General features: G+C 50.3%; 7 protein-coding genes across 7 annotated transcripts; 5 read left to right on the top strand and 2 right to left on the bottom strand.

Annotated features, from left to right (window-relative positions):
- Nucleotides 1–39: 39 nt before the first annotated feature.
- On the top strand, nucleotides 40–429 carry Pdw03_4275 (NAD(P)-binding protein; the record flags this gene model as incomplete). Its single annotated transcript, XM_014675838.1, has 1 exon — nucleotides 40–429. One exon carries the CDS (start codon nucleotides 40–42, stop codon nucleotides 427–429), a length of 390 nt encoding a protein of 129 aa, XP_014531324.1.
- A 180-nt stretch (nucleotides 430–609) lies between these two features.
- On the bottom strand, nucleotides 610–2,138 carry Pdw03_4274 (WD repeat protein; the record flags this gene model as incomplete). The annotated part of the gene is made up of 2 exons (XM_014675839.1): nucleotides 610–1,828; nucleotides 1,882–2,138. 2 exons carry the CDS (start codon nucleotides 2,136–2,138, stop codon nucleotides 610–612), a joined length of 1,476 nt encoding a protein of 491 aa, XP_014531325.1.
- Nucleotides 2,139–2,326: 188 nt separating this feature from the next.
- Pdw03_4273 (UAF complex subunit Rrn10) lies at nucleotides 2,327–3,087 on the top strand (the record flags this gene model as incomplete). The annotated part of the gene is made up of 2 exons (XM_014675840.1): nucleotides 2,327–2,459; nucleotides 2,522–3,087. The coding sequence occupies 2 exons, from the start codon at nucleotides 2,327–2,329 to the stop codon at nucleotides 3,085–3,087; spliced, it is 699 nt and encodes a 232-aa protein (XP_014531326.1).
- Nucleotides 3,088–4,045: 958 nt separating this feature from the next.
- Nucleotides 4,046–4,788, top strand: Pdw03_4272 (GAJ protein, putative; the record flags this gene model as incomplete). Its single annotated transcript, XM_014675841.1, has 2 exons — nucleotides 4,046–4,048; nucleotides 4,135–4,788. The coding sequence occupies 2 exons, from the start codon at nucleotides 4,046–4,048 to the stop codon at nucleotides 4,786–4,788; spliced, it is 657 nt and encodes a 218-aa protein (XP_014531327.1).
- A 994-nt stretch (nucleotides 4,789–5,782) lies between these two features.
- On the top strand, nucleotides 5,783–8,121 carry Pdw03_4271 (PH response protein PalF; the record flags this gene model as incomplete). The annotated part of the gene is made up of 2 exons (XM_014675842.1): nucleotides 5,783–6,244; nucleotides 6,322–8,121. 2 exons carry the CDS (start codon nucleotides 5,783–5,785, stop codon nucleotides 8,119–8,121), a joined length of 2,262 nt encoding a protein of 753 aa, XP_014531328.1.
- Nucleotides 8,122–8,425: 304 nt separating this feature from the next.
- Nucleotides 8,426–9,183, top strand: Pdw03_4270 (Secretory component protein shr3, putative; the record flags this gene model as incomplete). Its single annotated transcript, XM_014675843.1, has 2 exons — nucleotides 8,426–8,471; nucleotides 8,555–9,183. The coding sequence occupies 2 exons, from the start codon at nucleotides 8,426–8,428 to the stop codon at nucleotides 9,181–9,183; spliced, it is 675 nt and encodes a 224-aa protein (XP_014531329.1).
- A 468-nt stretch (nucleotides 9,184–9,651) lies between these two features.
- On the bottom strand, nucleotides 9,652–10,871 carry Pdw03_4269 (TPR-like protein; the record flags this gene model as incomplete). Its single annotated transcript, XM_014675844.1, has 2 exons — nucleotides 9,652–10,019; nucleotides 10,073–10,871. 2 exons carry the CDS (start codon nucleotides 10,869–10,871, stop codon nucleotides 9,652–9,654), a joined length of 1,167 nt encoding a protein of 388 aa, XP_014531330.1.
- Between the last annotated feature and the right edge of the window lie 2,645 nt (nucleotides 10,872–13,516).

Here is a 13,516-nt window from a genome sequence, read left to right as displayed (position 1 = left end):
ACTTCAAATCAATCAACAACCGCCTCCACCTCCACCAAAATGGTTCATCACGACCCCCACCAAGGCGGCAGTCTCTCTGAAATGGCCGCCCAAGGCACGTCCATGCCCAACGATGCCGGTATGATGAATACCATTCCCTCGGTGCCCCGCCCAGACCAGCGCGCCGAGAATTTGGGCTTCGAGAACGAAGGCATCGCTAAGCCCTCCACAGCGACGGCCGCTGACAACACAACAGACTTGCCACGCTCCACCCGGGATGTGGGCGAGTCCGGCGATGTCATCAGCGGCACGGGCAATTCTATGCCGGCCGGCATCGAGGCCAAGCATGCCTATATGGGTCCTAATCATCACGCTGGACATGGCGATACTCGCGATTTCAAGCATGCCAAGTATGGCCAGAGTGTAATCGAGCGCTACCAGGAGGAGTAGAGGGTCTTTTCAATCATTGATGTGACCTTTCGGCTTTTCAAAATGATGCCTGATTTACCTTGAGATCACTTTGTTTGGTGCATGATGTTACGAATGACGTTTGTCAGATGCAAAATAATTCAATACCATCCCGAAAAAGCCTTGTCGAATTCCCGCGTAGAGGATGATTATTCAATCGATTTAGATTCGTAGACTGGGCTGGCCAGGCTCGAGAAATCCTTGATAGATCTTGTCGAGAACATCTCGCTTCCGCTTGCGATCGGCCTGAGCTGCTTCCTCGGTTTCAGTGGGTTCGCCGTCCGGTTCGTGAGAGACCCATGTGCGGATTGTTCCATCGCCGTGAGCAGAGAACAGCTCTATCCCCTCTCCCGATGCACCATTCCCTCGCCAGACCAGATCGTTGATACGCCCAGCGCTCAAGGCACTTGACCGACCACGGACATTCTGCGACCCAGCCATGAGACCCGGGACGCGGAGACGCTTAACAAATGTGCCTTCGCGGAGCTCGAACATGAATATCTCACCACGATCATCATGTTCATTGAAATTCGGCCACAGTAGTGTTTCATGTCCAGGATTCATGGAGCCTCTCGGCACAATTAAGGGTGCCCGTTCAGCCAGATGCGAGGAGGAGCTATTACGGACCCGAGGGCCGAAATGAACAAGTGCATTGGCGCCTGTTGCCGAGTCCCAGACTCGAATTCGGGAATCCTGTCCTGTTGTCACGATGTGGCTGCCATTACAGGTCCACCGCACTCCGGTCACAGGCCCGTTGTGTGCACGAGCATGCCGGGAGAAGGCTGGACGATTCTCGTATGAGACCGGTGCAGATCCAGTTCCTGGTACCACTAGTCCCACTGGATCATCCATGTCCAGGGTAGCGATGGCAGAGTTGTGACCTCCCCGACGCACATCGAAAATGATTACTCGGTTGTCGACCGATGCAGAGGCTAGGAGATGTGGCCGGTGAGGTGCCCATGCTACTGATAAGACTGCGCCATTGTGCCCCGGTAAACCTTGTGTCGATAATCCAGATCGTAGATCTACTAGTCGGACCGACCGCTCAGACGTGCCTACTGCGACGAGCAGTGTTGACCCAGGCTGAGAGGAGAACGAGTGTGAATATGGTGTACAATCCAGGTTGAATGTGTGGAGGGGGGTAATAGAGGGTGACTGTAGCGCCGACAGTTTTAATGTACCATCGTGTGCCGTCGAGAAGATCGTTGACGGGATGGGATCAAACGGGTAGATCGAGAGGGAGGTGATCGCATGTGTATGCGCGTCAGGGTGAGAGGATTTGCTGACGGACGCGCAAGATTGATGAACATGTTTGAGTTCTGAACCTCTTGATTCAAGGTCCCACAGATGGATCGATGGATCCGCACCTCCCGATATCATGCTACCCTCATGTTAGATTGACAACTATTGGATGCTAAGTGGTTGCACACGCACTATCGGCCCTCAAACTGATCCATTGCCAGACAATTCACGCCAGACTTGTGAGAAAATACCTCCGTCGTAGCACCTAGCTCTTGATCTAAAGGTGCAACATCGTCTTCGGACTGGTCCGTTGGCGCAGTTGCTCTGTGGCTGGAGAACCGTATGCCGGGAGCGGGCTCAAGGTTGTGCACTAGCCGGGTTGTTTGAGCAACATGGAATTCATTTGGAGTCACAGACCCAAGGGCTCTGTTGAGGAGATAGGAATTCATTCATTCATCAGCGCCGGTGCTTTTGCATGTAGAAGTCGAGTGTACTTGATGACGGCATACTCCACCGGATTAAAGTTGCACCGGCGCATTAATCGAACTTGGCAGCTTTGAGAACCTCGACCTTTGCTCACTATCTGCCACTGTTTGATTTGCCAGACCTTGATTGGTCTTCCTGGCAAACAAAAAGTATGTCTGTTGCCAGGTCACCTAGCTTGGATGAAGATAGCTTTGTCGAGCCAGTCGAAGAGACGCAAGATGCACTGGACGATAAGCCTTCGAGGTACACAAGACGCCGCGCCAACGTCTTTGATGCGGTAGCTGGTATGTTTTCTGAGCTCGTTGAGGGTTTTATACCAAGTAGAACGGAATTTAATTTCCAAAAGGTCGAGTCAACGCCCGGGGTGTTCACCCACACCGTACAGTTGCCTCTCAACACCGCGATACAGCCTCGACAAACGCTCGAAGTTTGCGTCCAGAGGAGCTTCTATATCGCAAGCAGAACATTCCAGCAGAATCAATCGAGGAGAAAATCTACTTCGCACATGAGAATCTTTCCTCTGATCAAACTCTTCCGAACTCCGAACTCCTTGAGACGATACATGCCTATGCGGCCGACTACTACGAATACGCTACGGCAGACAACGGCAAGGATGACTATCAGACCATGGATGAGACAGCACTGCTTGCACTGGGGATCCTGATCGAAGAGATGGCCAAGGAGGAACTGGGAGAAACCGGAGATCTAGCTCTGGTTGAAGGACAAGAGCTGTCGGGGGAAGAGGATGAAAAGACAGCACCCGAGAGCGACACCACAACTAAACTGGCAGCACGAGCAGCGCGAAGAAAACGAGCAAACAGTACTGTCCGTCAAAGATCAAAACGACGCAAGTTGGCTCGTTCTGTTTCTGTTACAACCGATTTCGACACCGAGATTGATGAAAGAAGATGATTGGATGAGTGTCAGGTTGCATCCATTTCTCCGCGCCCGAGTTTTCTCGGAGGCTTTTTTTATGCCTGTAGCTGTGTCAGGCTACGTACGATCTTGCAAAGCTTCAGTCGAATCACTTGAAAGGGAATCAGGTCGCCCCATGTACCGCCGTGGCACAGCCACGCTACGCTGCACATGGTATCGGCACATATCCCAGTCCCTGCAACCACTATATGGCACGCAGAGAGAAAAAACGGTCAGACTTTTATGTGTAAGACAATAGTTTTGCCGCGCCTTTCTGTGTCTCCCGCTGCACCGAAGGTCTTCGTTTGGGCTATACACAGAGTAATCCCTCCAGGAAGAGAATTTTCCGAGATTATACCGGCGAATATCTAGCCGGCTGGCAGGAGGGTTCGAAAGCCCTCGCCAAGCCAAAAAACAATCTTGGACGTGCTACGCATCCTGCAACAGCTTGGATTTAGTCATTGCTGGCATCGGGGGTGAGATCTTATTGCGAGACCTTCTTTTGCAGCAGAACATGGTCTCACTTGACACGTCTAACCCAAGTAGGGTGTTTCAGGAATTGGCTGGATTTGGTTCCCAGGGCATTTTAGGTCGGACTTTATCTAGTCTTGCGTATAGTTTTGTCTTCACTCTCCCATGGCCATAAGCAGCGTTAGTAGTCTTGTGAATTTTAATTTTACTACATTTGTTAAACCAGAAAAAGCATTTCCGCAAAGAACTCCCTGGAATCGAAAAGGTAAGTGTCAAATGGAAGATGAGCTAGATTTTCTTTGAGGTACAACATACAGGGGTATCTCAAGGGTTGCGTAACAGGTATGTTGTAAGCAGTTCCCCGACTGCTGACTTTGAACTCATCACTGCGCCTCCACCCAATGGCCCAGCTGCCTCATACTTGTCCAATGAGTAAACGCTGGGTTGATAAGCTTTTTTGAGGCCATTTGACAGTTCGTGCAAGATGGTACGTGGCTTTGGCACATTTAACCTGGGGGGGGGGGGGGACCGGGATTATTTCAATGAGTCTACTCCATACTGACGTACCACTAGCCCAAATTAACCAAGAGCGACAAACAAGATTTGATTTTGACTCATCTCCGCGCCACTGGAACCTGTCACACGCTCAAAGATCTAGAGAAGACGCTACCCTCGGTTGCATCCATCAATGGCATCCAGGTCAAGGAATACATTCAAAATTTGACCGACGAGGGTCAACTACGAGTGGAGAAGATTGGCAGTGGAAATTGGTACTGGAGTTTCAGCAGCGACGAAAAGCACGCACGAGAGCAACAGTTGGGCCGAGTGACCATGGAGGTGGAGAAAGTCCGGAAGTCTTACGCTGATGTAGTGGCGGCTTTGGCCGCCGAGACCACACGCCGCGCGGAGGAGACGGATGAGGAATATGACAGGGAATTTCTCACGACTAAAAAGGCCAAGCTCCAAGTGGAAATCGATCGGGTACGGACTACAGAGGCCCAACTCTCCGGACCCCTCTCGCTCAGCAACAAGGGTGTCAAGCAGGTCCAAGAGGAATTAGCGGGGTTTCGACAGCAGGCACTGCAGTGGACTGATGATATCTACATCCTAGAAACGTACTTGCGCAAACTAGCAGGTGGAGATCGACAAATCATTGAGAGTATCTTACGTGACTGTTATGGAGACGAGTACGTGGACGGAGAGGGTCTTTGTGAACTAAGAGGATAAAGATTTGGGAAAAAAAAAGCTTAGGTATGCTTAGCACATGGCAACATTGGGGAAGTTATGTGAAACATGAGACACATTTATTGCTCCTGACTCCGTACCGAGTTCAAAAGAGAAGGATTAATCCACATAACGGCCCTAAAAAAAGGGGGGGGAGAAAACTAGCTGAGCCACTTGGACACCAAGAGAAGCTTGACCGTGCGACACGCGAATCGAAAGCCATCCGGTTCGTTCTCCGCCTCTCGGAGGCACATCGCGAACTCCCAACTCTGACTCTCTCCTTCTCTCTTATTGTTTCTCTTCCCCCCCCTCTTTGAACGACTTTAAACCCTTCTGTTCCTCTTGTATTGGCTCGTGCGTTCTCAAGTCCCACAATTCTCCGGATCTCACGCCATCGCCAGCGCCTTTCACACTCTCTACCCGGTCTCCGACCCCCGAACCCCCGGGTTCTAGACTCTCGACTACAGTACAGTATCCCGTGATACTGACTCATTGGCCCCTTACAAGCCTTTCATTTCTCCTAGCAATATCCACTCCCTTATCTGACGACCTAACCTTGCATCCCGATACGCTGCGAGTTCCTGGCGGGGGTACCGTCGAAATCCCGCTTCGCGCTTCGATGTCACAAGAAAAAATGTGGTGCAGTGACCCTCGATCATAATCCCAATTCCTTCATTTGGACCCGGGGAATCTCTCGCGCGTGGACAAGGATACATTCCGTGGGACTTTTGAAATCAGACCGTGTCCAGCGCATCGATCCTGGACGCCAGACCCTTCGATAAAAGAATTGGTACTTGTTGTATCGCTTGATTGGATTTCTTGACATAGGCCGACTGCCTACTGGTCTGTCCGACCATTCCCCGCCATATCGCGCTCCCCAAGGTTATACCGACGTGTCTGTCCGATCGGAGCCGACGCGGTTGCAGTTTACCATCCCCATCCCCCTCACACCTGCCACGTTGTTTTGTATAGATGCAGTGAACAGCGGCTGTGTGTCATGTCCGCCAACCCCCCAACTCAACCTACGTTGCCGGCCAGTCGGAATCGCAACTCTCTCCTCTCCAAGTTTCGCTCCCCGCTCGGTCAAAGGAATCGAGCCATCACCGACTTCTATATCGATCCGGATGACCCATGGCGCTCCTACTTCCCCGGTGATATTATCAGAGGTACCGTCGTGGTGACCGTTGTACGACCCGTTCGTATTACACATATAGTCGTATGTCTCCACGGCTATGTCAAGGTATTCAAGAATGCGATTCCCGCTGGAGAAGCAACCCCCGACTTGGGATTCTTAGGACCCGGGCGGGGTCGACGAGGCGCAGAATACTTGGGCAATGGGTTAGCCACCTTGTTTGAAGATGAGGTTGTCCTCTGTGGCGATGGACGCTTGAAGGAGGGCATCTACAAGTTTCGCTTTGAAATGGGGCTTCCTCCTTATGCGCTTCCTAGCAGTATAAATGTGCGTTTGCTGTTGTGATCTTGTTGATTAAAAATTTATTTTTGGTTCAAAAATGCTGATCAAATGGACAACTGCAGTTTGAACGCGGGACTATCGGCTACTCACTTACCTCTACCCTTACCCGACCGACCACCATGAACCCTACACTCACATGCCGAAGACGGGTCAATCTTTTAGAAAACATCGATATTGCACCCTTCCCTGCACCTAGGGCTCGTATAGTTACCTTGGAACCGATCTCCAGACGCTCAAAACCAAGGGGAAAAGCCAAGTCAACAAATTCCGACGCAACCGCAGGGCCGGACACAGGCTCGGTCGATACTCCTATAAGTGGAATGGCATCGTCTGTAGATACCAGACCACCACTGAGCCCTTCACCAAGCAATGTCAGCTCTTCCAGCCGGCCTAGCGAAAGCAGCCAAAGCTTTCGAATCGCCAGCGATCCCAGTTCATCCGCAAGCACGGGCGGACAAAATAGCGAGGGTCGCAGTGCTACCTCTATCTCAGATAAAACCATCACCGCAAAGGCCGAGATTCTGCGTGCCGGTGTGCTTCCTGGGGATACCCTACCCATCACAGTTACGATCAACCATTGTAAACAAGTGCGCAGTGCGCATGGAGTTATGGTCACCTTATACCGTCAAGGTCGCATTGATCTTCATCCTGCAATTCCCATTGGCACTACAGCAGCTGGGAAAAAGCCGGTGTATGAAGACTGCTATCCTCGATCACGGACGGGACTTGGAGGCCTTACTTTGGGAACAAGTCGGACCAGCAGCACTTTTCGCAAAGATTTGTCGCAGACATTCGCCCCATTGATCGTTGATCCAAGCACTATGACTGCAATAGTGAAGACTTCAATCCGAATACCTGAAGACGCATTTCCAACGATCACGCGAGTGCCGGGAGCCATGATCAATTTCCGGTACTATGTGGAGGTCGTAACGGACTTGCGAGGCAAAATTACTTCACCAGATCGCTTCATCCCACGTTTCAACATGGTCTCCGGTGGTACTACATTTTCCCCCAGCGGGCAGGTCCTCAATCCAGCCGATTCGAGCGGCGTTACTGCCAACTGGGCCGGCAACATATTAGATACGGACTCTATTCGCCGTGAAAAAGGTGTGATCTCTGTGGCCTTTGAAGTCGTGGTTGGGACGCGTGATTCACAAAGAGGGAAAGCGACTAAACGCAAATCATCTACGGCTGGCGAATCGACGATGTCACAGACGGCGCCTCCTGCATCTACTATTCCACTTAACCCTGTTGATGGAGATGAGTGGCCAGAGGCGAGTCCAATGCCTAATTCCAATGGCGGATATGGTTCACAGGAGGGGCAATTCCCCGAGGAGACGGATTGGGCAGAATACCCCGAAGAATATACTGAACATTTCCAGCCAATGGACCCTATGGTCGCGCCTCCAGAAGTTGAGGAGCCTGTTGACGAGAAAACCCGGGTACGACGTCATGAAGAAGCTCTCTTACCAAGTCAACCACCCGATGAAGATGAGGCAGGGCCATCCACAGTACCAATGGAGGTCCCGACCGCACCGGTTTTGCCAGATGATCATCATCTTCAAGACTACCAGCATGTGCCTTCACCAGATACGAGCGGTGGTCCGCATGCCGTCCGCTCTGCAGAATCCCTGCAGACTGTAGTTGCGAGCAGCGCTGGGCCCAGTGAGCCACGAGTATCCGCCGACGATAAACAAGAGCTTGAGCGTCACCGACTCCAGGAGCAGGCGAGTGCACCCCAAGGCGAGCCCAGCAACCAGGAACCCAGCGCTGGGCCTAGTGCGCCAGTCTTTGACGAGGACGACCAGCTGGTCGGTGGGACGGCGCATGCAGACGAGTCGTTGCCTCGATACCAGCGATGATGATGATGTTGTTGTTGTTGTTGTTGTGTACATTTGCATTTTATGGGATATTCTGGAAGATACCACTATTCGCATCATTAATGAAACGGCGCAAATGGCGTTGAAATCTGTATCATACCCTTCTTTATTAAAAATTCACTCCCAAATCTCATCAAATACTCGGACGTCCATTTGTACAATCGTCCCTTATCTCTCGGCCACAGGCTTGGCACCCGCTTAGCGACACCTGGAGGACTTCAGCCTTGTCCCTGGTCATCCTCTTTTCCCTCTCAAAACAATCTTTTCTGCTTTTCTAAATTTCATCATGGCCTTCAAAAGCGGGTCGTTTGCGACTTTCCTCATTGTCTGTCGTAAGTCCATCGCCAACTTCCCCGGACCCCATCGGCAAAAAGGCCACGAGACTGTAACAAACTAACCCAATCTGCCCACCCAGCAACTTGTTTCTTCCTGGGTATTATCTTCTCCCTCTTCCCATACGACTACCCGATCCTGTGGTCCACAGTGACGACCCCCGCCGCGCACTATGACTATCTCGAAGCGCACCTCCGCTTCCTTCACGCCTCGCCCCCGCTCATCCCACGAATCCTGCACATCGTAATTTTCCTCGGCCTCGCCGGCCTCCTCACCAAGCTCTACAAGCCCTCCGAATCAAACATGCTCTTCGACGGCGCCTCTCTGGTCCTCTACATGTGTGGTGTGACAGTCTACATCGCCAACATCGTCAAGGGTCTGCGCCTCGCCTCGGCCGGCCAGTACGGTGCCGAGCTGGCTTCCTCCGCCGACGAGAACGAGCAGATCCTTGGTCGCGAAGACTCGCTCAAGGTTCTCTCTGCTAGCAATACTATTCTCGCGCTCGTCCTCGTTGGCATCCTGGTTCTGCAGGCTGGGCAGTGGTACGCGGAGCGCAAGGACGCGCAGGAAGATGAATCCATGGCTACTGGCAAGAAGAGTGAGAAGGAGTCTGCCGATGCCACTGCTACTGCCACTGCTTCCGGTGCGTCGACTGCGACTGCTGGTAAGCCGGGTCGGCAGGGAAGTCAGCGTAATAAGAAGAGCAATTGATTCTAGTTGCTGATTGTTTCTCTTGCTCTTGTTCGTGTTCGCCTGAGGGATCTGGATACTATGTGTGGGGTGATGCTTCTGACTACTAGTTATGCTTGGTAGTTGTTATTCTATCTATAGTCGCCTACGCAGACGGAGATTTGCTGTCGCAAAGAAAATCATTGGACAACGCCTCCTTTTGCCTTCTTACCTTCTTAATTGTCAAGGGGGTCATAAAATCCGACACTCGTCTATGTACATATGTGATCCATAGATATGGTGTGGCACCTCCATAAAAAAAAAAACAGGATAGCAGATGAAAATGAAGGAATATGGCACGGTACGCGTGGTATGGACAGAACAGAAAAGATAGACAAACGATCATAGATGCATGTAGTGTGGAAATATGGCATGGCACCGCAAAGGGGGAATCATTGCGCAAGTCGTGAAAGATGGTGTGGTATCATATCATGCATAAGAAATTCAAGCTCAACGGAAGGAGAAGGGGCTCCGAGGGAGATCAGGTGAGCGTGGGCTCAGTGCCTTGGCAAACAATTCCTCTCCGGAATCATTGCTCGGAATGTGCGAGATTGCACCCATCGCCGCGCCCATTGCTGCGAACCCTGTGAGCTCGCTGGACTGTTGAGTCTCCTGGAGGAAGTCAGGCGGAAAGAGCGCAACGGGTTTCAGTGATTCTAGGCCCGAGGTATTAACGTGAGAGCTTGGAGTAGTGGTGGGATTGGTGTTAGGCGTTGGCATAGAGTGTATGTTTCTATTGGCGACATTGCGGAATGAACCGAAAGAGGAAACTGCAATATCAGGCGATTGTGGGGAAAGAAGCGATGCTCCATGGGAAACTAGTCCAAGTCAGTTAGCTTCTGGACATGTAACCCGGTGCAGAAATACATACCACCTCCTGAAAGATCCCTCTCGCTGGTCTGCAACTTAAGTCCCTTGAGTTTGTCACTCAGCTTCCTGCCGCTGACAGGTGACACCGGTGTAGCTGGATACACGGAGGATGAATTCGCAGAGTCATGGCTACTGGCAACCGAGTCAACGGCGCGCGGGCCTATTCCAAAGTTCAGCTCAATCCATTCCTTCTCCTGAATTGCCATGAGCAGCGCGATTCCTTCCACATTGTTGCGTGATTCTTCTTCAATCTCGCGCTCAAGAACCTGCAGGCGCTTCTTTGCCCAGATAGTATGCAAAACGCCCTTCTTGCCAGCCGTTCGTCCTGTGGCACCCAATTCCGGAGGAAAAATGGCGGGGAGAGGGTTGAGTTGGAATGTGTCTTGTGGCCTTGCGGGGGCAGGCACAGTGTTATCAGCCGACCCTGAAGCCGATGACTTGGATTCATATGACAGTGTGACAACAGGAGGAATGGTAGCATTGGGCGGGAGCAAGAAATAGAAACGGCGCAGGCTGTCACTCGGTCGTTCATCAGTGGGCATCGTGGCTGTTTTGCCGGCCCATGAGACATGCCACGATCCCTCCGTCGCAGATCGAGTGAGATCGTCGTCCTCCCACTCAATCATCAAAATTTTGGTGCCATCGTTACCCCTCCCAGCCTCAAACTCGAATCGAGCCATGGCGGTTATCGAAAGGCTCCCATTATTGGGGCATCGAGGGGTCTCTAACTCGGCAAATTCGCTGTCCGGGGTGAATGTGGGCGGTGCTTGAGCCATGGCAATGGAAGCAGTCGGGCGCATACTTGGGAGATTTGAGATCCAGACTAGAGAATGGGGGCGGGCTTTGACCAAATCACGAGGGGCGGAAATGGGAGAGAAAGAGTGGGCTGGACAAGATACAGTGGGCGGAGTGGGTAACAACGAACTGAGCGGGGTTGGTTGCAAACGACTCGGTGATCACGGGATCGCAAGAAGAAAGGGTAGGCGAATTCGGGAATAGTCGCCAAAGGCCTTGCCGTCTTGGGGGGTGTCTCTCGTGGAGTTTCATGTACTGCTGGGATGCAAAGTTGGAGCAGGGGGTCTATTGGTTCCTCTAATTTTAGAACCGCCGCTTCTTGGCATGGCATTTATGCCAACATCAGAGAATTGGCTTTGCAACACTGCAATCATTTATGCTACTTTGAGATGTCTTCAGTGAAGTTGTTGTTGTTAGCAAGGTACAAAAATGTAGATATAGTTTGCAAATCGCCAACCTGTTGTAATCTGAGCCGGATGACCATGCTCCCCAAACCCGGTTGGCAGCAGAGCATCCATTTTTCTAATTTTTTTTTCGTGCTGAAGAAGTAGAGGAATGTGAGGACATGCAAGTAAGAAAGAAACTTGGTCTGTCTTTGTACAAGTTCCCAATCAAACGAATCAAATAAGTTGCCAAAGGTGGTAAATAAACCAACAAGTGTACACAACCCAGAACATTATATTCAGAATATAACAATTCGTTTTTCTTGGAATACTCCTTTGCTGACTTCAATTTATGATTTGCTCGTTCAATTCTTCTGGAAGCAGAAAAAAATAACCCAGAGAACTGTCTTCAGCATGAAATAGGCTGGGGTCCATGATAAGCTGATATGTGTAACTACATTGTGAAAATGGACAGCGTGGCTTGGTAACTTCTTTGACCAAGGACAGCTTCTTAATATAGAAGTAAGATTGACAGAACACTTCAAGTATGAGCGTCAATAGTCAAGGGTAACCAGAAGGAAGCCCCAGGTAGTGCGCCACCGGCCCCAAAATAGACACCGAGAAAATTATATCCGTGTTTTCGTACAAAGACAGACCTAGGTATCATACAGTATCATACAAACAGACAAAAACATAGGGGGATGAGATAGCAGGACGTGAAGAACAGGTATGTATGGCGTAAAAGCCCTATGCAAGGTCGGGATTAGCAAGGTTCGTATGGGGCCGATAGGAAAAACCATGTAGTGGCACTTTGCTCAAGGCAGCAAGGTAAACGAATCGAAGCAGCATCAATGAAGGTTTATGTCCTAAAATCAATCCTAGACCTGGGATCGAGAGCTTCTATCTTGCAGAAAACGGCCAGCTGAATTGAGGCTTCATGGCCCCTTGGTAGAAAGTATATATGAGGTCAATAGGAACCTGGCCTAAGCGCTTTGTGATTGCCGCTGGATTTCCTTGGTTGCTGGAGGTTAGTATCTATGAACGGTGTGGTCGGCGATGGCATATGGTGCCCAAGGCGACGGCGACGTCCCAAAATAGAAGACGTAGGCGCTAATAAGAGCTGTTATTAGAATTTGATGGCTCACATTGTCTTGATTATGATCAGTAGAGTGCAGGATAGTGAGATCTGGTGCTCTTCCAGCTTCTCATTGGAAGAGATGTATAGCTCGGGGCCACAAAACACGGACCAGAAGGTGGAGCACAGGCAGTTAAATACATACCCCTCACATTTTGTGGGAACTTCTTCGTGTAAAGAAACCATACGAAGTACAGACCCGATATTGGGTTGAGGGACATGTTGGTGCTTACCAACGTTAGTCTCTGCTCTGAACATTTGAGCAATCGGGGTTGCATATATTAGATCACTAGAATGGAGTCGTTCAAGTAGAAGAAAAGATTGAATAAGGGCTTAGTTAATGAATCGTGCGAAGATTTGATTATTGGCTGGATATCTATTGCCATTGCACCCAAAAAAACTTTTGATACTTTGATGTTCAAGCGCACATGCTCTACATGATTTTTAGGTGCTAAAAATATAACATCCCTGTTGATTTTGAGCTTTAAAAAAAGCAGTACATGCATGTGGCATACAGTTCTATGAATAGAACCAAGGAATTTAGAAATAGCACACGGGATACGGGTCAGGGGATATCACACTGCATGGAAAGGAAATATGCATACCCCTCCTCCCCTCACTGTCTTTCTTCTATATTTGGCCTTGCAGAGACCTCGTAAGTCTGATTTGGTTTCCAGCAGCCCCACACAAAAATGAGAATACAGAACTGTGATGATCTGCCCCTCTTTACTATTTTCCAATGGGGTTTACATCGTGCGATTTCAACGTAAATGGGAATCTATACCTCTTTTCCCCGACAGTCGTTGGCTTGAAGCCATAGATCTTCTCCAGTAGAGTAAATTCATATTGGACGATTCTCTCCAATAGAAAACTCATCTTTCAATTTATGTCCTGTACTTGAAGAGATCACATAAATTTGCCCATAGCGCGAAAAGAAAGTCATTTGGGAACCCGCATAATCCTTGAGTATCCTACAAGTGTATTCTCGGCCTAAACAAGTCGTCGCCTAAGAACCCGTGTTGTAAGACTGACCTAAACCACGTCACCTAGCTGTCAGCAACATGCATGCGATACACTCCGCAGACCAATTAACAACCACGAATCACTAGTGTCCAAGCGCTAGTGGGCCAAC

Source organism: Penicillium digitatum, chromosome 1, assembly GCF_016767815.1.
Source record: "Penicillium digitatum chromosome 1, complete sequence".
NCBI classification, from domain to species: domain Eukaryota; kingdom Fungi; phylum Ascomycota; class Eurotiomycetes; order Eurotiales; family Aspergillaceae; genus Penicillium; species Penicillium digitatum.
Note: the sequence above shows the minus strand (reverse complement) of the source record. Positions and strands in the feature narration are given on the sequence as shown.